The sequence below is a fragment of the Rhinoderma darwinii genome, chromosome 12 (genome assembly GCF_050947455.1).
Source record: "Rhinoderma darwinii isolate aRhiDar2 chromosome 12, aRhiDar2.hap1, whole genome shotgun sequence".
Classification (NCBI taxonomy): domain Eukaryota; kingdom Metazoa; phylum Chordata; class Amphibia; order Anura; family Rhinodermatidae; genus Rhinoderma; species Rhinoderma darwinii.
In genome coordinates this window covers 24,136,263-24,159,978 of record NC_134698.1, presented here as the reverse complement: position 1 = coordinate 24,159,978, position 23,716 = coordinate 24,136,263, and the positions used below count along the sequence as shown (strand labels likewise).

At 45.0% G+C, this 23,716-nt stretch overlaps 1 protein-coding gene across 1 annotated transcript; it reads right to left on the bottom strand.

Annotated features, from left to right (window-relative positions):
• Positions 1-296: 296 nt before the first annotated feature.
• On the bottom strand, positions 297-23,001 carry LOC142664695 (uncharacterized). Its single transcript, XM_075843948.1, has 5 exons — positions 22,545-23,001; positions 2,025-2,089; positions 1,728-1,776; positions 1,293-1,378; positions 297-1,167 (listed from the first exon to the last, which is right to left on the bottom strand). The coding sequence occupies exons 2-5, from the start codon at positions 2,049-2,051 to the stop codon at positions 640-642; spliced, it is 690 nt and encodes a 229-aa protein (XP_075700063.1). The 5' UTR covers positions 2,052-2,089; positions 22,545-23,001; the 3' UTR covers positions 297-639.
• Positions 23,002-23,716: the final 715 nt, after the last annotated feature.

Genomic DNA, 23,716 nt, shown 5'->3' with positions numbered 1-23,716 from the left:
CCCCGGCAAAAGGCGATCAGTTCGAGAACCCTGGATCAAAGCTGCTGCTAAATATTATAGTTTACTATATTTTATAGTTAATTTACCTAAATATGTTATTATTATATTAATTTGTTATTATTAGATTATTATTATTATTATTATTATTATTATAGTGATATTTCTATTGCACATTTTTAATAAGACTATACTATAATTATTAGTTTATTGAGATTATACTATTTTTTATATAATCTTATTACTACTATATAACTACTAATATTACTAACATTTTTATTGTTATTTTCTTATTTATATTTATTATATCCCTATTCCTAAAGCTGTTGATCCAGAAGAAGGCGAAAAACCCTGGACAATTTGAGCCAATTCATGTCACAGGGGGAAAATTCCTTCTTGATCCCGGGAAAAGGCGATCAGCCCGAGAACCCTGGATCAAAGCTGCTGCTATTATTATATCATTATTTTTGTTATTACTCTCTTATTATTATACTATTTCTAATATTACTGCACTCTTGCTACCAATATTAATATGACTGACCTTTTTAATCTAACAATTATTAATATTATTATTATCATATTATTAATATTACTGTCGTTGCTGTTGATGTAATAACAGTTAAGATGTTTCCATACAAGTCTTCATCTTCTCATTGGTCTGAGGAGGATGGTCCAGATGATGTTCCTCTTCCCTCTGATGTTCTTCATCATATCATGGAGGAAGGAATGCTGGCGGATTTTCTTTCTTCTTCCTGTCCGACACTGAATTCTTCTCATCGCCTCTTTAACCGTTTTCTCTTCCTCCTCCTCCTCTTTCTCTTCATCCTCCTCTTTCTCTTCAACCACATTCTCTTCTTCTTCATCCTCGTTGTCTGATTTCTCATCAACCTCCATGTCTTCCACTTCATTGTCTTCCTCCTCCTTGTCTTCCTCCTCCATGTCTTCCACTTCATTGTCTTCCTCCCCCTTGTCTTCCACCTCGTGGTCTTCCTCCTCATGGTCTTCTTGCACTTGTTCCTCCTCGCGCTCTTCTGCCTCTCCTTCCTCCTTCTTGACCTCTTCTTCCTTCAGATCCTCACACAGATGGCTTGATGTAGGTTTTGGCTCTTCTTCATCCCACGGCCATGGCAGATATTTCCTCTGAGCTTCGCGGTTCGTTGGCATGAGGCGCTATGAAGATAAAATATTCAGTCAATTGTCTATTGAAACGATCCAATAACATTTTTCCATCTATAGAAAGAATATGGACAAATCTGTTATAGAGAGAGAACATAATAACCAGTATGATCACTGACCTCCATCTTGAAGATTGGTGATGGTAAGAATTTCGTGCAGTAGATCAGGCGCTGTAGATCTCTCTCCTCCGTGGTGCTGGGGTAAGCTGAAGAGAGAAAACAACCAGATAATGGGATCAGTCATAAAACGACACCATAAACCATAACATAACATTACAAAAATATTCCTTTAATCTGTCATCAATGGGACATAAAAGGTGCTTTATTTTAAAATATTCTGGATTATTGGATGGGCATAGAAAAGTATAGAAATCTTAGTTTCAATCTTCAATTTCCTTACTGGTTCTCTCTGCTCAGTCTTCCACATTATAGTACAGTTTTGTGCTAAATGACAACATTTTCGGGATTATCAGATACAAAGCAATTTTACTGTATTTTGAGATCATCTATCAATCACTTTCTTGTGGTAAAGTCTAATTATTAAAAAAAACTCACTTATGAAGGGTCTAAGTCCAAAAGCGGATTCCTGCTGCCGATAGATGTCCTAAAGAGAAGAGAATCCAGTAAGTGACCACTTATCCCTCCTCAGGAATGGACAGTAGGACAAGTAGTCAGTTTTACAAATGAGCAGCCGGTGATTTGTGGAATTGTTACCTGTCCGGGGCTCTTACTCAATAAGCGGCTACTTGTCTGAGTGGACAGCCGGCCACATGGACCTCTCCTGCTGGATCCAAGTCTCCTGCTACATGTCCATCACAGGGAAGGAAAAAACAGGACAATGAAGCCACTGACCTCCAGAGATCTGCTGCTCGCTGCCATCCTGTACCCGTCCTGAACTGTAGTATCCAAATCACAATCTGAAACACAAAAAAGAGATGTAGTCCCAGATCTGATAAAGACCCAAAATCCTGCAACTTTCCACATGTATTAATAGTGAATGTCCAAAAATATATATATTTTTTTTAATCTAAAAAGATCCAAAATTCTGAGTTGAATAATTAATTGTTCGGGACACCAATTGCATACGGTACCTTCAAGTTTGTGGCCTGTGATTGGTGCCTCAGGTCACATGATCTATGACCCATAAGGAATAGCAGTGCACAAGTACAGACCACGCAGCGCCATAATCTGGACAGTACAGCGCTTGGCGGTCCTATAGCTCCCATAGATCTTGTATGAGGTGTCAGTGTGCGGCTGCATCTCTTCTTACAATCTCCTCCACACTGCAGTCGTCCGGTTGTGGAGGAGAGCAGGGGTGTAGCTATAGGGGTGCAGAGGTAGCAGTAGTACCCAGACCCTGATACCTGAGGGGACCAGAGGCTAAAAAAGAAGACGCCAGTATGACAAACATCACATAGTAGATGGGGGCCCTGTTATAAATATCACACTGGACCCCAGGAGTTTCACAATATGCCTCTGGACAAACGGATACTGGGGACCCCAGTACTATTGATCGTGGGGGTCCCGGCAGTGATTAAACATGTATGGCCCCTCCGGTGTATAGGTGAGAAATGTTTCTGGTGGGAGAATCTCTTTATCATGTGCGATCATCGTTTTCTGCGCTGTTTATTTCTTACATCTTGACATTATAGAACATTTATCTCTGGAAATCTTCATGTAACATTCTCCACGGTGGATTTTACTGTATTTTGGGCTTTGTACTCTCATATATATATATACACACAGTGATAATACATTGGAGTGTGGCCTGTACTGGTATTTGTAGCCGTATAGGAGGAGGAATATAAGTAATACTGGACACAAATACATATGCTATATGGGATTTCATTGCTGCCCTATAAAGATATATGACATGAATATTTTGTCTATGTTAAATCCATTCAGAAGTACAGAATACACCCCAAAACATCAACCAAAGAGTCCCCATTTACAGCGTCAGAAGAGTGACCCTATAAACAGTTCCAGCAGACCGCCCCTCATTAAAAATAATGCCAGCAATGCACCCACACATAATGCCAGCAGAGTGCCCCCTAATAAACATTACTGGCAGCAGAGAGTCCCTAAGAAACATTACTGGCAGCAGAGAGTCCCTAATAAACATTACTGGCAGCAGAGAGTCCCTAATAAAAATTATTGGCAGCAGAGAGTTCTTAATAAACATTACTGCCAGCAGAGAGTCCCTAATAAACATTATTGGCAGCAGAGAGTCCCTAAGAAACATTACTGGCAGCAGAGAGTCCCTAATAAACATTACTGGCAGCAGAGAGTCCCTAATAAACATTATTGGCAGCAGAGAGTCCCTTATAAACATTACTGACAGCAGAGAGTCCCTAATAAATATTACTGGCAGCAGAGAGTCCCTAATAAACATTACTGGCAGCAGAGAGTCCCTAATAAACATTATTGGCAGCAGAGAGCCCCTAAGAAACATTACTGGCAGCAGAGAGTCCCTAATAAACATTACTGGCAGCAGAGAGTCCCTAATAAACATTATTGGCAGCAGAGAGTCCCTTATAAACATTACTGACAGCAGAGAGTCCCTAATAAATATTACTGGCAGCAGAGAGTCCCTAATAAACATTACTGGCAGCAGAGAGTCCCTAATAAACATTATTGGCAGCAGAGAGCCCCTTATAAACATTACTGACAGCAGAGAGTCCCTAATAAACATTACTGGCAGCAGAGATTCCCTAATAAACATTACTGGCAGCAGAGAGCCCCTTATAAACATTACTGGCAGCAGAGAGTCCCTAAGAAACATTACTGGCAGCAGAGGGTCCCTAATAAACATTACTGGCAGCAGAAAGTCCCTAATAAACATTACTGGCAGCAGAGAGTCCCTAATAAACATTACTGGCAGCAGAGAGTCCCTAACAAACATTACTGGCAGCAGAGAGTCCCTAACAAACATTACTGGCAGCAGAGAGTCCCTAAGAAACATTACTGGCAGCAGAGAGTCCCTAATAAAAATTATTGGCAGCAGAGAGTCCCTAATAAACATTACTGGCAGCAGAGAGCCCCTTATAAACATTACTGGCAGCAGAGAGTCCCTAATAAATATTACTGGCAGCAGAAGGTCCCTAATAAACATTACTGGCAGCAGAGGGTCCCTAATAAACATTACTGGCAGCAGAGGGTCCCTAATAAACATTACTGGCAGCAGAGAGTCCCTAATAAACATTACTGGCAGCAGAGTACCCCTAATAAACATTACTGGCAGCAGAGAGTCCCTAATAAACATTACTGACAGCAGAGAGTCCCTAATAAACATTACTGACAGCAGAGAGTCCCTAATAAACATTACTGGCAGCAGAGTACCCCTAATAAACATTACTGGCAGCAGAGAGTCCCTAATAAACATTACTGACAGCAGAGGGTCCCTAATAAACATTACTGACAGCAGAGAGTCCCTTATAAACCTTATTGGCAGCAGAGGGTCCCTAATAAACATTACTGGCAGCAGAGAGTCCCTAATAAACATTACTGGCAGCAGAGAGTCCGTAATAAACATTACTGGCCGCAGAGAGTCCCTAATAAACATTGCTGGCAGCAGAGGGTCCCTAATAAACATTACTGGCAGCAGAGGGTCCCTAATAAACATTACTGGCAGCAGAGGGTCCTATATAACCAGTTCCAGCAGACGCTTCCCATCACACAGGCATAGAATAAATGATGAAATGCTGGCAGCCTGCAGCCACCACTAGGGGGAGCTCACAATTTCCATATTTATACAGGTTAAATATTAGTTATTGGGGGTAATATAAATACAATATGACAGCTCCCCCTCGTGGTGGTTTCCAGCAGTCTTTGTGGGGGCCTTGTCTGCTCTGTCAGGAGATCTCCCCTATTTCTGGAAACTCACAGACAATCCGGGATTTAGGGTAAATGATAAATTCCTAATAACATGAATGAAGCATCATGGGGGATGAGATAAATGGGGGTCAGTTATATCACATTATGGGGGAACTCACCGACGTCCAACTTCACTCGCCGTTGTCCTGTAACACACTGAGGTCCACTGAGCGGTTGTTGTTTCAAATTCAAATCCAGCGATCCCATTGGCTGCTGATCAGTGATGTATGTAACAGTAAATTTAAAGGGACATGACTCTTATTTCACTAGACTGCATTTATTATATGTTTGCTATAATTCTGCTTATAACATGAAGCTGTGGAGATAATCTGCAGGGACGGGATGACAGCAAATAAGCACCAAGACCTTGTGTCCCAAGTGGTCAGGGGTGTTGTGGTCTCATCCAGCATCAGAAGGGGGCGCTGTTTTTCTCTTTGCTATGAGGCCCCATCAATTCCTTCAGAAACATTTGTGCTGCCGATCAGAGGGATTTACCATTCAGGAACATAATAAATCTGGGTGACAAGTCCTATATGCGCTGTAATGGCAGCTGTACTGGATGTCACCCAGCTTTCCCAGTCTCCTGAATGACAAGTCTGCCTAATTATACAGTGACCGTGCCCCTGCTGTTATACTGCTGCATTATTAGGTAGGTTTACCCTTCAGGGGTCTAGGCAAGTTGGGTAACAACCCTTATGGAGGCCGTCGTTCTCACTCAGCTTTTCCAGAAACAGAAAAAAAAAAACACAAGGCAAATGGCGGCCGTGCACATGGCTACTGTCGTCTGCATGAGGCCTAATATAAACATTGTACCAAAAACATGTAAAAAACAGTGTAATGAGGATCCCGGGATGTGATGTGATGGGGCAGATCAGAAGCGTGTAAGTGATTGTTGTAAAATGCTGAGCCAACATAATGCTCCGTCTATTAAATAATTAGGACATTGCCAGCGGGCAGGGAGTGGGCATGTAAGGGGCAGGTGCCGCACAGGGATAACTCCTTGGCAGAACGCCACTTATTAGGGATAATTGTAAAGTACAGAAGCCAAAACAAATAAGACTGGATAATATCTGTGTACAATCCTAATATATATATAATGTACCGGCCGCTGGAGTCACATATTATATCTATCTATCTATCTATCTATCTATCTATCTATCTATCTATCTATCTATCTATCTATCTATCTATCTATCTATCTATCTATCTATCTATCTATCATCTATCTATCTATCTATCTATCTATCTATCTATCTTTCTATCTATCATCTATCTATCTATCTCATATCTATCCTATCTATCTATCTATCTATCTATCTATCTATCTATGTCATATCTATCTATCTATCTATCTATCTATCTATCTATCTATCTATCTATCTATCTATCTATCTATCTATCTATTATCTATCTATCTATCTATCTATCTATCTATCTATCTATCTCATATCTATCTATCTATCTATCTATCTATCTATCTATCTATCTATCTATCTATCTATCTATCATCTATCTATCTATCTATCTATCTATCTATCTATCTATCTATCTATCTATCTATCATCTATCTATCTATCCATCTATCTATCTATCTATCTATCTATCTATCTATCTATCTATCTGTCTCATGTCTGTCTGTCTGTCTGTCCGTCCGTCCGTCCGTCCGTCCGTCCGTCTGTCCGTCCATCTATCTATCTCTTTTCCCATTACATACTTTTATGGCTTATTGATTCGATTTATCATCCAAAAAATTGCCGCTCCAGGCATTGGGAACCCCAACAAAACCTGTTTCCTTATCTCTCATTAACTCCCATTAACCCCTTAACCCCTTCCCGCTCCTTGACGTACTATTACGTCATGGCAGCTGTATCGTTCGCGCTCCATGCTGTAATAGTACGTCACGGGAGTAACGGCCGTTTCGGCCGTCCTCCCGAAACATACAGGAGCTGTGACGCTGCTGTCTTGTTCAGCAGCTGTCACAGCTCCTACAGCGGGGACCGATCGCTGTGTCCCCGCTGATTAACCCCTTAAAAGCCGCGTTCTATAAAGATCGCGGCTTTTTAGGGGTTAAGCTGCCATCGCCGGCCTGCTACGCGATAGCGCCCGGCGATGGTGACTATGGCAACCGGACACCAAACAATGGCGTCCGGCTATGCCATAGAAAAGATGTGTAAAAATAAGAAAATAAAAGATTTAAAAGTAATAAAAGTAAAAATCCCCCTTTTCCCTTATCAGTCCTTTATTATTAATAAAAATATATAAACAAACAAATAAACTATACATAATTGGTATCGCCGCGTCCGTAACGGCCTGAACTACAAAATTATTTCGTTATTTATCCCACACAATGAACGCCGTAAAATAAAATAATAATAAACCGCACCACAATCACAATTCTTTGGTCACTTCACCTCCCAAAAAATGTAATAAAAAGAGATCAAAAGGTCGCATGTACCTAAAAATGGTCCTGATCGAAACTACAGTTCGTAACGCAAAAAATAAGTCCTCGCACGGCTTTATTGATTGAAAAATAAAAACGTTCTGGCTCTTAGAATAAGGTAACACAAAAAGGGAATGATTGTTTACAAAACGTATTTTATTGTGCAAACGCCATAAGACATAAAAAAAAACTATAAACATCTGGTATCGCCGTAATCGTATCGCCCCGCAGAATAAAGTGAATATGTCATTTATAGCGCACGGTGAACGCTGTAAAAAAAAAAGAATAAAAAAACAATAGTAGAATTGCTGTTTTTTAGTCACCACGCCACCTAAAAATAGAATAAAAACTGATCAAAAAGCTGCATGCACCCCAAGAAAACTACAATGCATTCCTCAAGGGGTCTAGTTTCCAAATTGGGGTCACTTTTGGGGGGTTTCCAATGTTTTGGCACCACAAGACCTCTTCAAACCGGACATGGTGCCTAATAAAAAAGAGGCCTCAAAATCCACTGGGTGCTCCTTTGCTTCGGAGGCCGGTGCTTCAGTCATTACCGCATTAGGGCCACATGTGGGATATTTCTCAAAACTGCAGAATCTGGGCAATAAGTATTGAGGGGTCTAGTTTCTAAAATGGGGTATTTCATAGGGGTTTCTAATATATGGGCCCCTCAAAGCAACTTCAGAACTGAACAGGAACCTAAAAAAATAAATAAATGAGGCAATACTTCATTTCTTACATTATACTGATAATGAGTCGTGCCCACCCCGAGATGACCCCCAGTTTTGACCGTTTATATAAATGGAGACCCCTATTAGACCGTTCCAGTGCCCGGTTTTCCCCAGCATACACCCCGAGAAGTGTATTTCTATTGATGAGTCCCTGGTACATTTTAAAGGGAGGGTTCAATTCCGCCAGTACCTGCCGGGTAAGAGGGCAAGGTATGGCGTGAAGATGTATAAGCTGCGAGAGTGCATCAGGGTATACCTACAGGTTTAGGATATATGAAGGAAAGGCCACCCCCAAACCAGACTGCATCCTGGACTACAATAGGTACATGGGAGGGATGGACTTGTCAGATCAAATCCTGAAGCCCTACAGCTCCATGCGGTGTGGTATAAGAAGCTGGCCGGGCACATCATACAGATGGCTTTGTACAATGCGTACGTGCTACGTCGATGTGCAGGCCAGACGGGAACTTTCCTGGAATTTCAAGAGGTGATTATCAAGAACCTAATCTTTAGGGACCAAGAAGGGGGGGCACCCAGTACTTCTGGAAGCGGGGCCACACGCATCGTACCAGGGCGGCAACACTTTCCAGGGGAAGTTCCCCAAACAGGCAAGAAGGGAAAAAGTCAAAAGAGGTGCAAAGTCTGCTATAAGAGGGGTATAAGGGAGGACACAATATATCAATGTGACACGTGTCCCGAATAACCAGAGCTCTGTATGAAAGAGTGTTTTAAAATTTATCATACATCCCTTGGTTTATAATTTACCCCAATTTTACTTACCCTGATGCCCTCCGCACAGCTTATCCCCCCTCGTCTTTCCCCTCTGAGCCCTGCTGTGTGCCCAGGCAGCTGATAACAGCCACATGTAGGGTATTGCCATACCCGGGCGAACCCACATTACAGTTTATGGGGTGTAGGTCTCCGGTCAAAATGCTCACTACACCTCTAGATGAATGCCTTAAGGGTGTAGTTTTTAAAACGGGGTCACTTCTTGCGGGTTTCAACTGTACTGGTACCTCAGGGGCTTCTGCATACATGACTTCGCACTAGAAAATCCCCAGTAGGCCAAACGGTGGTCCTTTCCTTCTGATCCCTCCCATGGGCCCAAACGGCAGCTTATCACAACAAATGGGGTATTGCGGCCCTCAGAACAAATTGCGCAACAGAATGGGGTATTTTGTTTCTTGTGAAAATAAGAATTTTTGAGCTAAAATGACATATTATTGGAAAAAATATATATTTATTTAATTCCCAGCCTAATTCAAATAAGTTCTGTGAAGAAACTATGGGGTCAAAATAGTCACAAGACCCATAAATGAATTCCTTGAGGGGTGTAGTTTCCAAAATGGGGTCAGTTGTGATTGGTTTCTATTGCTTTGATAGCTCTGGGGCTCTGCAAATGCGACATGGCACCCGAAAACCAATCCAGCAAAATCTGGACTCCAAAGAACACACAGCGCTCCTTTCCTTCTGAGCCCTCCCATGGGCCCAAACGGCAGTTTATCACCACAAATGGGGTATTGCCGCACTCAGGACAAATTGGGCAACAAAATGGAGTATTTTATTTCTTGTGAAAATAAGAATTTTTGTGCTAAAATGACATATTATTGGAAAAAATATATATTTATTTAATTCCAAGCCCAATTCAAATAAGTTCTGTAAAGAAACTATGGGGTCTAAATGGTCACATTACCCATAAATGAATTCCTTGAGGGGTGTAGTTTCCAAAATGGGGTCACTTTTGGTGGGTTTCCATTGCTTTGATACCCCTGAGGCTCTGCAAATGCGACATGGCACCCGAAAACCAATCCAGCAAAATCTGGACTCCAACAAACATATAGCGCTCCTTTCCTTCTGAGCCCTCCCATGGGCCCAAACGGCAGATTATCGCCACAAATGGGGTATTGCCACACTAAGGACAAATTGGGCAACCAAATGGGGTATTTTGTTCCCTGTGAAAATAAGAAATTTTGATCACAAATTTATACACATTTTATTGGAAAAAATGAAATTTTTTTCATTTCACATCCCAATTCAAATACGTGCTGTGAAAAAACTGTGCGGTCAAAATGGTAACAACAGCCATAAATGAATTCCTTGAGGGGTGTAGTTTCCAAAATGGGGTCACTATTGGGGGATTCCTACTGTTTTGGCACCTCAACACCTCTTCAAACCTGGCATGCTGCCTAAAATATATTCTAATAAAAAAGGGGACTCAAAATGCACTAGGTGCTTCCTTGCTTCTAGGGCTTGTGTTTTAGTCCACGAGCGCACTAGAGCCACATGTGGGACATTTCTAAAAACTGCAGAATCTGGACAATACATACTTAGAAGTGTCTCTCTGGTAAAACCTTCTGTGTTACAGAAAAAAAAAATGAATAAAATTGAAATTCCGCATGAAAAATGAAATTTGCAAAGTTCACCTCCACTTTGCTTTAATTCCTGTGAAATGCCTGAAGGGTTAAAAAACTTTCTAAATGCTGTTTTGAATACTTTGAGGGGTCTAGTTTTTAAAATGGGGTGTTTTATCAGGGTTTCTAATACATAGGCCCCTCAAAGCCACTTCAGAACTGAACAGGTACCTTAAATAAAAGGCATTTGACATTTTCTTAAAAATATGAGAAATTGCTGTTTATGTTCTAAGCCTTGTAACGTCCAAGAAAAATAAAAGAATGTTCAAAAAACGATGCCAATCTAAAGTAGACATATGGGAAATGTGAACTAGTGACTATTGTGGGTGGTATAACCGTCTGTTTTACAAGCAGATGCATTTAAATTCTGAAAAATGCAATTTTTTCAAAATTTTCTTTAAATTTTGCAATTTTTCACCAATAAACACTGAATATATCGACCAAATTTTACCACGAACATGAAGCCCAATGTGTCACGAGAAAACAATCTCAGAATCGCTTGGGTAGGTTTAAGCATTCCCACGTTATTACCACATAAAGTGAAATATGTCAGATTTTAAAAATGGGCTCTGAGCCTTAAGGCCAAAACTAGGCTGCGTCCTTAAGGGGTTAAGGACGCATCCTAGTTTTGGCCTTAAGGCTCAGAGCCCATTTTTCAAATCTGACATATTTCACTTTATGTGGTAATAACGTCGGAATGCTTAAACCTATCCAAGCGATTCTGAGATTTTTTCTCTTGACACTTTGGGCTTCATGTTCGTGGTAAAATTTGGTCGATATATTCAGTCTTTATTTGTGAAAAATTGCAAAATTTAGAGAAAATTTCGAAAAAATTGCATTTTTCATAATTTAAATGCATCTGCTTGAAAAACAGACGGTTATACCACCCAAAATAGTTACTAGTTCACATTTCCCATATGTCTACTTTAGATTGGCATAGTTTTTTAACCATTCTTTTATTTTTCTTGGACGTTACAAGGCTTAGAACATAAACAGCAATTTCTCATATTTTTAAGAAAATTTCAAAAGCCTTTTTTTTAAGGTACCTCTTGAGTTCTGAAGTGGCTTTGAGGGGCCTATGTATTAGAAACCCTGATAAATCACCCCATTTTAAAAACTAGACCCCTCAAAGTATTCAAAACAGCATTTAGAAAGTTTTTTAACCCTTCAGGCATTTCACAGGAATTAAAGCAAAGTGGAGGTGAAATTTGCAAATTTCATTTTTTCTGCTGAATTTCAATTTTATTACATGTTTTTCTGTAACACAGAAGGTTTTACCAGAGAAACACTACTAAATATGTATTGTCCAGATTCTGCAGTTTTTAGAAATGTCCCACATGTGCCTCTAGTGCGCTCGTGGACTAAAACACAAGCCCTAGAAGCAAAGAAGCACCTAGTGCATTTTGAGGCCCCTTTTTTATTAGAATATATTTTAGGCAGCATGCCAGGTTTGAAGAGGTGTTGAGGTGCCAAAACAGTAGGAATCCCCCAATAGTGACCCCATTTTGGAAACTACACCCCTCAAGGAATTCATTTATCGTTTTTGTTATCATTTTGACCGCACAGTTTTTTCACAGCACGTATTTGGATTGGGCTGTGAACTTAAAAAAATGTAATTTTTTCCAATAAGATGTCATTTTTGATCAAAATTTCTTACTTTCACAGGGAACAAAATACCCCATTTTGTTCCCCAATTTGTCCTGAGTGCGGCAATATCCCATTTGTGGTGAAAAAACTCCTTCTGAGCCCTCCCATGGGCCGAAACGGCAAAGTAGCGCTATGTGTTTGTTGGAGTCCAGATTTTGCTGGATTGGTTTTCGAGTGCCATGTCGCATTTGCAGACCCCCAGAGGTATCAAACCAATGGAAACCCTCCAGAAGTGACCCCATTTTGGAAACTACACCCCTCAAGGAATTCATTTATGGTTGTCGTTACCATTTTGACTGCACAGTTTTTTCACAGCACGTATTTGGATTGGGCTGTGAAATTAAAAAAAAATTAATTTTTTCCAATAAGATGTCATTTTTGATCAAAATTTCTTATTTTCTCAGGGAACAAAATACCCCATTTTGTTGCGCAATTTGTCCTGAGTGCGGCAATACCCCATTTGTGGTGATAAACTGCCGTTTGGGCCAATGGGAGGGCTCAGAAGGAAAGGAGCGCTATGTGTTTGTTGGAGTCCAGATTTTGCTGGATTGGTTTTCAGGTGCCATGTCGCATTTGCAGAACCCCAGAGGTATCAAAGCAATGGAAACCCACCAGAAGTGACCCCATTTTGGAAACTACACCCCTCAAGGAATTGATTTATGGTTGCTGTGACCATGTTGACTGCACAGTTTTTTCACAGCACGTATTTGAATTGGGCTGTGAAATTTAAAAAAAAACATTTTTTCCAGTAAGATGTAATTTTTTATCAAAATTTCTTATTTTCACAGGGAACAAAATACCCAATTGTATTGCCCAATTTCTCCTGAGTGCAGCAATACCCCATTTGTGGTGATAAACTGCAGTTTGGGCCCATGGGAGGGCTCAGAAGGAAAACACCACCATTTGGCCTACTGGAGCTTTTCTGGTGCTATGTCATGTATGCAGAAGCCCCTGAGGTACCAGTACAGTTGAAACCCCCAAGAAGTGACCCCATTTTAAAAACTACACCCCTTAAGACATTCATCTAGAGCTGTAGTGAGCATTTTGACCCCACAGGTATTGTGTAAAAGATAATGCGCAGCAGATGGTGCAGTGTGAGATTTGCAATTTTCTATATATCTATGCCATTTCAGTATCCGATATAGTGTGCCCAGCATGTGCCACCGGAGATATACACCCCATAAACTGTAATGTTGGTTCTCCCAGGTACGGCAATACCCTACATGTGGCTGTTATTAGCTGCCTGGGCACACAGCAGGGCTCAGAAGGGAAAGATGAGGGAGATAAGCTGTGCGGAGTGCGTCAGGGTAGATGAAAAATCTAAGGGATGTATGATAAATTTTAAAACACTTTCATACAGAGCCCTGGTTTATCGGGACACGTGTTACATTGATATATTGTGTCCTCCCTTATCCCCCTCTTATAGCAGACTCTGCACCTCTTTTGACTTTTTCCCTTCTTGCCAGTTTGGGGAACTTCTTCTGGAAAGTGTTGCCCTGGTACGATGCCTGTGGCCCTGCTTCCAGAAGTACTGGGTGCCCCCTTCTTGGTCCCTAAAGATTAGGTTCTTGATAATGATGTGCACGGCCAGCTTCTTATACCACACTGCATGGTGCTGTAGGGCTTCAGGACTTGATCTGACAAGTCCACCCCTCTCATGTACATATTGTAGTCCCGTATGCAGTCTGGTTTGGGGGTCTCTGTACTGGTACCTCGTACAGGTACATGGGTACTGGTGTGGCATCTCTCTTGTCCTTGTACGTGACACACAATATGTTGCTGCTAGATTGTGCCCTGCTCTCACCCCTTCTTGTTTGCCCAAGCAGAGTCTTAGGGAGGCCTCTCAGATTTCTTTTAGCAGTGCCGCATGCCGCAGGACTTCTGGGAGTGAGGCAGTTGAAGAGTGGGACGTTGGTATAAAAATGATCCAGGTAGAGGTGGTAACCCTGATCCAGCAGTGGGTGCACCAAATCCTACCCAATTTTTGCATTAACTCCCAGTAAGAGGGGGGGGGGGGCATTCTGGGGGCTGAATACTGCTGTCCTTCCCTTCATATATCCTAAATTTGTATCACTCTCGCACTGATGCACTCTCGCACAGCTTATACATCTTCACGCCATACCTTGCCTTCTTACCCGGCAGGTACTGGCGGAATTGAACCCTCCCTCTAAAATCTACCAAGGACTCATCAACAGAAATACACTTCTCGGGGGTGTATGCTTGGGAAAACCGGGCACAGAAATGGTCTAATAGGGGTCTCCGTTTATACAAACGTTAAAAACTGGGGTCATCTCGGGGTGGGCACTGCTCATTATCAGTATAATGTAAGAAGCGAAGTATTGCCTCATTTATTTATTTTTAGGTTCCAGTTCAGTTCTAAAGTTGCTTTGAGGGGCCCATATATTAGACACCCCTATGAAACACCCCATTTTAGAAACTAGACCCCTCAAAGTATTCACAACAGCATTTAGAAAGTTTATGAACCCTTTAGGTGTTTCACATGACCTGCCTAAGTAGAGTCGTGTGTTAGTGAACCTTCCCTTATCCCTTCCTATCCCTCCACCCCCACCTTTAGAAAAGACACGTGACACCGAGGTTGGATGTGAAATGGCCACAGCAGCCGTTTATTAATTTCACAGTTTTATAAAAACAATTTAAATCCGAAACGTTCGGATAACTAATTAGGAATCCACCTGAGAATTCCTCCTAATAATTCACATGACCCAACATGGGTCAGAATCATAAATAACAATTTAACGTTAACATTAACCCGAGCAGAGGAAGTCCTTGAAGCCATTTTAGATATTCCTTTTAAACACACCCCGAGTTAGCCATCTGCAACCACCACCAACCAATTACCACCAGCCGTAAACCAGCTCGGAGGCACCGCTCACCTCTGCAGATGGCTCCAACCACTAGAAGTCCACCTCAAAGGGATAACACCCGTTGAAGCCTTCAAGTGATATACCTTCCACCAGAAGACCACTTCAAAGGGATAACACCCGATGAAGTCTTCAACCATGTACCTTTTTTGGGGGACGCATACCCCCGATGCGACCCCCCCACCATTTTGTACTGACTGGCCTCAAGGACTCCCCCCGCCAGCTGCCATGACACCAGGACCTACTCCGAATGAAAAGAGAAAAAAAACAAAAAAAAACATGTTAAATAAGCACCATAAAATCACAACACTCATAGACGGACGTACATAAAGACCCCCAGGGATAACGAACAAAGGGCGGGAGGGTGGGAGCTTGTCTAGCTGCGTGTTACTCCTCCCGCTGCTTCCGGCTCAATGCCGAAAACAGCGGGAAGCTCAGTAACGGCCCCCAACTCCTCCTTGTCCCTCCTCCACCTCCTTCTAACTTTCCCTTAACACTTAACCCTTTCCCTCCTAGGGCTGTCATGGAGGCTTCCCTCCTAAGCCCTGCAGGCTGCGTCCAGCCTCTTCTTGACCTGCCTAAGTAGAGTCGTGTGTTAGTGAACCTTCCCTTATCCCTTCCTATCCCTCCACCCCCACCTTTAGAAAAGACACGTGACACCGAGGTTGGATGTGAAATGGCCACAGCAGCCGTTTATTAATTTCACAGTTTTATAAAAACAATTTAAATCCGAAACGTTCGGATAACTAATTAGGAATCCACCTGAGAATTCCTCCTAATAATTCACATGACCCAACATGGGTCAGAATCATAAATAACAGTTTTAACGTTAACATTAATCCGAGCAGAGGAAGTCCTTGAAGCCATTTTAGATATTCCTTTTAAAAACACCCCGAGTTAGCCATCTGCAACCACCACCAACCAATTACCACCAGCCGTAAACCAGCTCGGAGGCACCGCTCACCTCTGCAGATGGCTCCAACCACTAGAAGTCCACCTCAAAGGGATAACACCCGTTGAAGCCTTCAAGTGATATACCTTCCACCAGAAGACCACTTCAAAGGGATAACACCCGATGAAGTCTTCAACCATGTACCTTTTTTGGGGGACGCATACCCCCGATGCGACCCCCCCACCATTTTGTACTGACTGGCCTCAAGGACTCCCCCCGCCACCGCGAAACAGGCCTTGACCTTAAGCCTGTGAGTTCCGCCACACCACCACCGCCCTTTCAATTCCCTCTGCTATTGCCAGGCTCCACAGATCAATACCAACCTCGGTCAAATGAACCCCATCACTCCTCCAGTAATTCCCCACTCCCGCTTCCAAATCCCTGTGCCGCACGCAAATGCCCCCGTTTTTGGCTACAAAACGGGACACCGCCCGATTAACTTTAATGACTGACCTAGCCAACCGCCAATGTTTTCTTGGGACAATGTCCGACCACACTATTACCAACCTGGGATAAGACACCCACAAACACAACATATCGTGTTTTATATCACGCACCAACTCCCGAAAGGGGCGGACTCCCAAGTCATTCCCACCCACGTGCAATACTAATACCTCTGGGACCCTATCAAGCCGGGCATATGTCTGGAATTCTGCTAACACCCTGCTCCATGACATACCTCTAAATCCCAGCCAATGCAAAACCGCATCCTGCCGCGGAATGCGCAACTGGCGACCGTCCGGACGGACGTCCGCCCTCAAAGCCCCCCAATGCACGTACGAGTGACCCAGCAACCACACCAAACACGGAGGCGGATCTGAAACGGAAAAGACAATTAGACACCACCACACAAACATTTTTTAAGCGCTAACAACAAGACTCATAACAGATGGGGGCGAACATAAGACCTAAATCTGTTGGACTCCCAACGACCGATGCGCCGCACCCCTTCGTCATCCAACCCCCAGCGCCCTGCTTCTGTTGCTGCGCCAATCCTGAAGGAATGAGATGAATATGAGCCCGCCGCGACACCAACCGCCGCCAAACATTTCTTAAATACAGCTCCAAACTGAAATCTGGACAAAAATGACCCGTCCTCGTGACATAGCAATGGCAACTCTGGAGACCCCCCTCGTGGCTTAAACCCCCGCATGCACGCGACCGGGCACATAGCCGAACCCGGGAGGGCGAACAAAACTATCAGCTTTCCCCTTCCTAATTGGTCAGTTTTTGACCGACGCAACCATGCCTCAAGCCGATCAGCATATAGGCTCACCTCCCCCAGTCTCAACCCCCCTGCCTGCTTGGTACTCGGCGACACCAACTCGCCAATTCTAAATGCCCCAAAGAACGCTAAAGAAAAAGCTAACCGAAACAACTTCATCTCGGCCGAAGAACGACAGACCGATGCTAATGAACCACCCAAAGAGCCAAGCAAAGAAAACGACACAGGCCTTCTACGATTCCGCCTCCACCCTACCTCGGCGCAAACCCTTCAAAGCCTGTACCACTAAAAATTCCTTAGATACATCCTGAAAGCCCCGCAACTTAAAACCAAACGCCACCGCAGACATGAAACGGTTAACCTTTGCCAATGAAAACCCCGCCTCCCAGGCGTCCCCTAACCAGTACAAAAGTGCCACCAACCTGTCTCTATCCGTGTTGACGTCACCCAACTCTCTTACCCACTCCTCCCACTGCCTCCAACAAGCAGAATAAGCATTCCACGTCGTGCGCGCCAAGGACCTCTTTACCAATCGTTCTACGGGACCGAGACCAGATCCCAAAGATGTTCCGGACAAGCCAAACCGAGACGTTTCCGCTCCCGGTGCCAATTGCCGAAACCGGTCCCACTGCGATCGAGAAAGAGCATCAGCGATACAATTCCGAACCCCCGGCACATGCACCGCCACCACCCACGCGTTCAACGACAAGCACACCAAAACTAAATGTCGCAACAACTGCACTACTGGAGGAGAGGACGCCGTGATGTTATTAATGGCCAGCACCACCCCCATATTGTCGCAGTAAAAACAAACCTTCTTATCCCTGAGCCTGTCCCCCCAAATGGTCGCCGCAACCACGATGGGGAACAGCTCGAGCAAGGACAGATTCCGCGTGAGTCCACTGGACACCCAACTAACCGGCCATCGACCTGCGCACCACGGACCCCCCCCACGTAAGCTCCAAAACCGCCCGCCCCAGCCGCATCCGTAAAGATATTTAAATCACTCGTATCCTGCGCTGGAGCCATCCATAGCGAGCGACCATTATACTGGCCCAGGAAGTCATCCCATACCTGCAGATCAGCCCGATGCTCCTCCTTAAGCCGCACAAAATGATGTGGCGCACGCACTCCTGCCGTTGCCGCCGCCAACCGTCTACCAAACACCCTCCCCATTGGCATAATCCGGCAGGCGAAATTCAACTTCCCCAGCAACGACTGAAGCTCACGCAGCGTAATTTTCTTTAACTTACAAGCCCGACGTACCTCCTGACTCAAAGCCCCCAACTTATCCACAGGAAGACGACACTCCATTGCTACCAAATCTATTTCAATTCCCAAAAAACAAATCGTCGGTACCGGACCCTCGGTCTTTTCTGGCGCCAAAGGGATCCCAAAATCCCTCGCCACCTTCTGCAGTGCATGAAGCAGATTACCGCAAACCGGCGAACCCCCCGGGCCGACGCACAAGAAATCATCTAAGTAATGTATCAACGAGTCGACCCCGGCTACTCCCTTCGTCACCCATTCCACGAAGCTACTAAACGCCTCGAAGTATGCGCAAGAAAGGGAACACCCCATCGGAAGGCAACGATCCACGTAAAAAGCCCAATTCCAAAAACAACCCAACAGCCGTTGGCTTTCTGGATGAACTGGCAGCAACCTGAACGCCGCCTCGATGTCGGTTTTTGCTAGCAGCGCGCCTGGACCCGCAGCACGAACCAACCCCACCGCCTTATCGAATGAGGTATACACTACGGAACACAACTCGTGATCAATCCCGTCATTTACCGACGAACCCTTGGGAAATGATAAATGCTGAATCAAACGAAATATCCTGGGCTCGCGCTTTGGAACGATGCCCAACGGGGACACCACTAAATCTTTTATTGGCGGATCAACAAAAGGCCCCGCCATGCGACCCAACGAAACTTCTTTAAACTATTTTTCCGACACGACCTCAGCATGCAAGTAGGCCGATTTAAGGTTCCTCCGCGTAACCGGGACCTCATAAGGAGGCGGAGGAATAATAAAACCAACACAAAACCCCTCGTAAAGCAACTTGGCCGCCGCCCTATCCGGGTACTCATTTAGATAAGGGGCCATCCTTTCCACCCTCACCGGTGACAACCCCTTGACCAGCCGAGGAGGACTTGTTCCCTGACCTCTTTTTTCGCATACATTTTGCAGCCCCGTGTGATGCACCATTACACTCTGAACACACGTGCTTGAACTTGCACGTGGCCCCGAACTTACACTGGCCCTCGTTAAATTGCCAGCAAAATCCCAACTTCGCCCCGCCCCCTTGTCCGACCTGACTGGACTGGCCCCCTTGGCCAGCGCTCCCGGGAAAGGACTGCCTAACCCAGACATGGGCAAACTACGGCCCGCGGGCCACATACGGCCCGTTAGGCTTTTTAACCCGGCCCGCCGAACTTGTCCAAATAATAGTAAAAACCTCCTTTTTTTTCCCCTTTCCCTGCAATGCCCACGTTTTCCCAATAGATGGCGCACTCAAAACACATTGACCGTGTTTTGAGTCATGGAAACCCCTTAACGCCGAAGGACGGATATATCCGTCCTCAGCAGCTGCTAGTTCGCGCAGGAGGATGGATATATCCGTCCTGTGATCGCGCGGGTACTGACAGTTTACCCACGCGATCAGCGGCAGGAGCACGGCTGTTATACACAGCCTGGCTCCTGCTGCAACTGCCGGAATCGAAGCACGCGCCGATTCCGGCAGTTTAACCCATTAAATGCCGCTGTCAACAGTGACAGCGGCATTTAATATGTTTGACAGAGGGGGGAACTCCCTCTGTCTCCCGATCGGCGCCCCCGCAAACAAATCGCGGGTCGCCGTCGGGTTTCCATGACAGCCGGGGGTCTAACAAAGACCCCCAGGTCTGTCTTCAGCATCTGCCTGTTAGGCGATGCCAGAGGCATGACCTAACAGGTTGCCTGTCAGTTTTACACTGACAGGCAATAATGCTTTGGTATACGAAGTATACCAAAGCATTATATATGCGATCGGCACATCGCATAGTGAAGTCCCCTGGTGGGACTAAAAAAAAAAAAGTAAAACCGTTAAATAAAGTTTGTGAAAAAAAAAATAAAAAAAATTACAGTCAAAGTCAAATAAAACTACTTTTTTGCCCCAAAAAGTGGTTTTATTTAATAAAACGGTCAAAACAAATCACACATACACATATATGGTATCCCCGCGATCGTAACAACTTGACCAATAAAATGAACACATTAATTAAACCGCCGGATGAACGGCGTCCAAAGAAAACGCAAAAAACAACGGCAAAATTCTCTCTTTTCTCCCATTCCCCCCATAAAAAATAAAATAAAAGTTCATCTATAAGTCCTATGTACCCCAAAATAGTACTAATGAAAACTACACATTGTCCCGCAAAAATCAATCCCACGTACGGCCACATCGACGGAAAAATAAAAAAATTACGCCTCTTGGAACGCGGCGATGCAAAAACAAGTAATTTTTTTCTAAAAGGGTTTTTATTGTGCAAACGTAGAAAAAACATATAAAACCTTTACACATTTGGTATCCTCGTAATCGTGCCGACCCGTAGAATAAAGGTAACATGTTATTTACGCTGCATAGTAAACGGCGTAAATTTATAACGTGAAAATTAATGCTGGAATAGCTGCTTATTTTCAATTCTCTCCTAAAATAAAGTTAATAAAAGTTAATCAATATGTTATAAGCATCTAAAAATGGTACAATTACAAAATACAACTCGTCCCGGAAAAAAACAAGCCCTTATACGGCTATGTCGACGGAATAAAAAAAGAGTTACGACTCTTGGAATGCGACCGTGGAAAAACAAAAAATAATCCTTGGTCATTAACGTGCAAAATGGCCCGGTCATTAAGGGGTTAATGTGGCGCGTATTTCTCTTTATTTCACTTTAATTTTCACTTCGTTTCACGTCACCATTAAGCCCTTCGGTTTTCAAAGAGTACAATATCAGCCGTCACTTTGCCACGAAGCATGCAAACTATGCTAGCAAGCAGTCAACACAAGAACGGGCGGCTACTGCTCAGAGGTTGGCAGCTAATTTACAGAGTCAACAGAACTTTTTTCTTGATAAATCACAGTGCGTATGTTATTTTAATCTATTTACATTTCCTTCTCCCAGTATCTGCGAAATAGTATGTAAATGCCATATCTTGCATATTCCTTGAGACAAATTTATTAACTGATAAGGGCTATTTTTCACATTTGAAAGACAGTTAATAAATTGGGTTGTAGTGTTCTTACTGTGCTATGAGGTTTGCACACACTACATTTAATGCTTTAGTATATCCGGCCCAAACACTCCCTCCAAATGCTCCTGGCCCGGCCCCTCTGTCAAATTTTAGAACCCATTGTGGCCCGCGAGTCAAAAAGTTTGCCCACCCCTGGCCTAACCGGAGCCGTAACCCGTAACCAGAGAGCAATATCCTTCTGGTCCCACCGAATCGCCGGCCGAACCGCTTTCCGCTGACGGAATTGCTCATCGTATCTTAGCCACGCCTGCCCCCCGTACGCCCTATGAGCCTCCCCAATGGCATCAAAATAGCAAAACAACGCCGAACAATTTTCCGGTGCCTTTTCTCCTATTACACTGGCTAATATGGCGAACGCCTGCGATCAATTGACGAACGTCTGCGGGATAAGCCTATACCGCCGACGTTCCTCCTCGTCCTTCTTACTCTCGTCCCGCTTGCTCTTATCCAAATTGAATTTTGCAAGCGGCAGGAGAGAAAAAATTTCGACATATTCGTCCTTCCAGATCCGCTCACGCACCTCCTGCTTTAAGTGTGCCCCTAACGGACCTTCGAAGCAAACATACACCTCCCCACGAGCACGATCATCAATACACACCCGATCGCCTTCTTTTTGTGCCTCGGTCTGTACCGACACCGCGACCGCCTCTCTAGCCGCCATCCCAGGCCGCGCCTGTAACAATCCCCCGTCCCTGGGGCCTTCCCAAACTACTGCCGGGGACACCTCCGTAACTACTGGCGCCGCCGCCCTATCTAGGCGCCCGACCAGCTCCCGCAAGCAACCCACTAAGTCCGCCAGACCTGCGCCGTCGCGCCCGCCCGCGCCACTACCGGCCACCGATGCGACGCTAGCAGCCCCCCCGCCGACACCCGACATAAAAATCTTTGGATACGACAAAGATGGAGTTATACACTCACCGGGCTGCACAGGCGCTGTGTTCCCGTCAGCTGGACCATCCTGACCTCGCCGATACACGTCCAGTTCCCCTTCCTCCAGCTCCTCTCTCGCAGACGACTGGCCATCCCACCGACATCTTCGAAACGGGGATGATGCCCCGCTGACCGATGGGCCGGCAACCTGCCGCCCGACCCCTGGGACCCAGACTTCCGACCGGACCTGTTGCCTCGACGTCGCTGCAGGTCTAGGCGTCCGTCTCGACGATCCTGATGAAGCCTGCCCCCTGGCCGGAACATCACCAGGCGGGCGGCCGTAACTTGTCCTCCAAATCTTGCATCTGATGGGGGAGGGGTGACAGGGAGCCCGGCCTGCGACTCCCTGATAACCGCCGGACCCCGTCGCGGCCGGGGATTCCTGCCAGAACGCAGGGCCTGGGAAGAGGCGGCCCTCCCAGCTGCCTGGCCTGCAGCGTCCATTTTAGGGCTCCCCCTGCGACGCCGTGTCCACGGGACCACCTCCGGGCTGAGGCGTTCTGGAGGTCGGGACCGCCGAGAGCTACGGGTAGACCCAGCCTGAGTCACCATCACCCCTGGCGACGCTCCCAGCCTGCTCTGAGCAGGAGCGGGTGTTGCCGACTCCCCCCCCGCCGCCATATTACTTCTAGGAAGGGGGCCGGGGGAGGGGAGCCTGTCCCCAACAACAGACCTCGAACGCCGGGCCTGACGTGGCGATTCGGCGTCCGGGATTCTTGTCAGTGCTGCCACGGTCTCCTCCAACCATCCGGGACCGTGGTGCACAGCAGCGGCGCGCAGCTGCGCAAGTATTACAGCCTCTGACATGGCACACAGAGCGGGGCAACGGGGAGCTTGTCTAGCTGCGTGTTACTCCTCCCGCTGCTTCCGGCTCAATGCCGAAAACAGCGGGAAGCTCAGTAACGGCCCCCAACTCCTCCTTGTCCCTCCTCCACCTCCTTCTAACTTTCCCTCAACACTTAACCCTTTCCCTCCTAGGGCTGTCATGGAGGCTTCCCTCCTAAGCCCTGCAGGCTGCGTCCAGCCTCTTCTGGAATTTAGAGCAAAGTAGAGGTGAAATGTTAAAAACAAATTTTGTCAGAAAATCCTCTTTATACCATTTTTTTATAACACAAAAGGATTTATCAGAGAAACGCAACTTAATACGTATTGCCCAGATT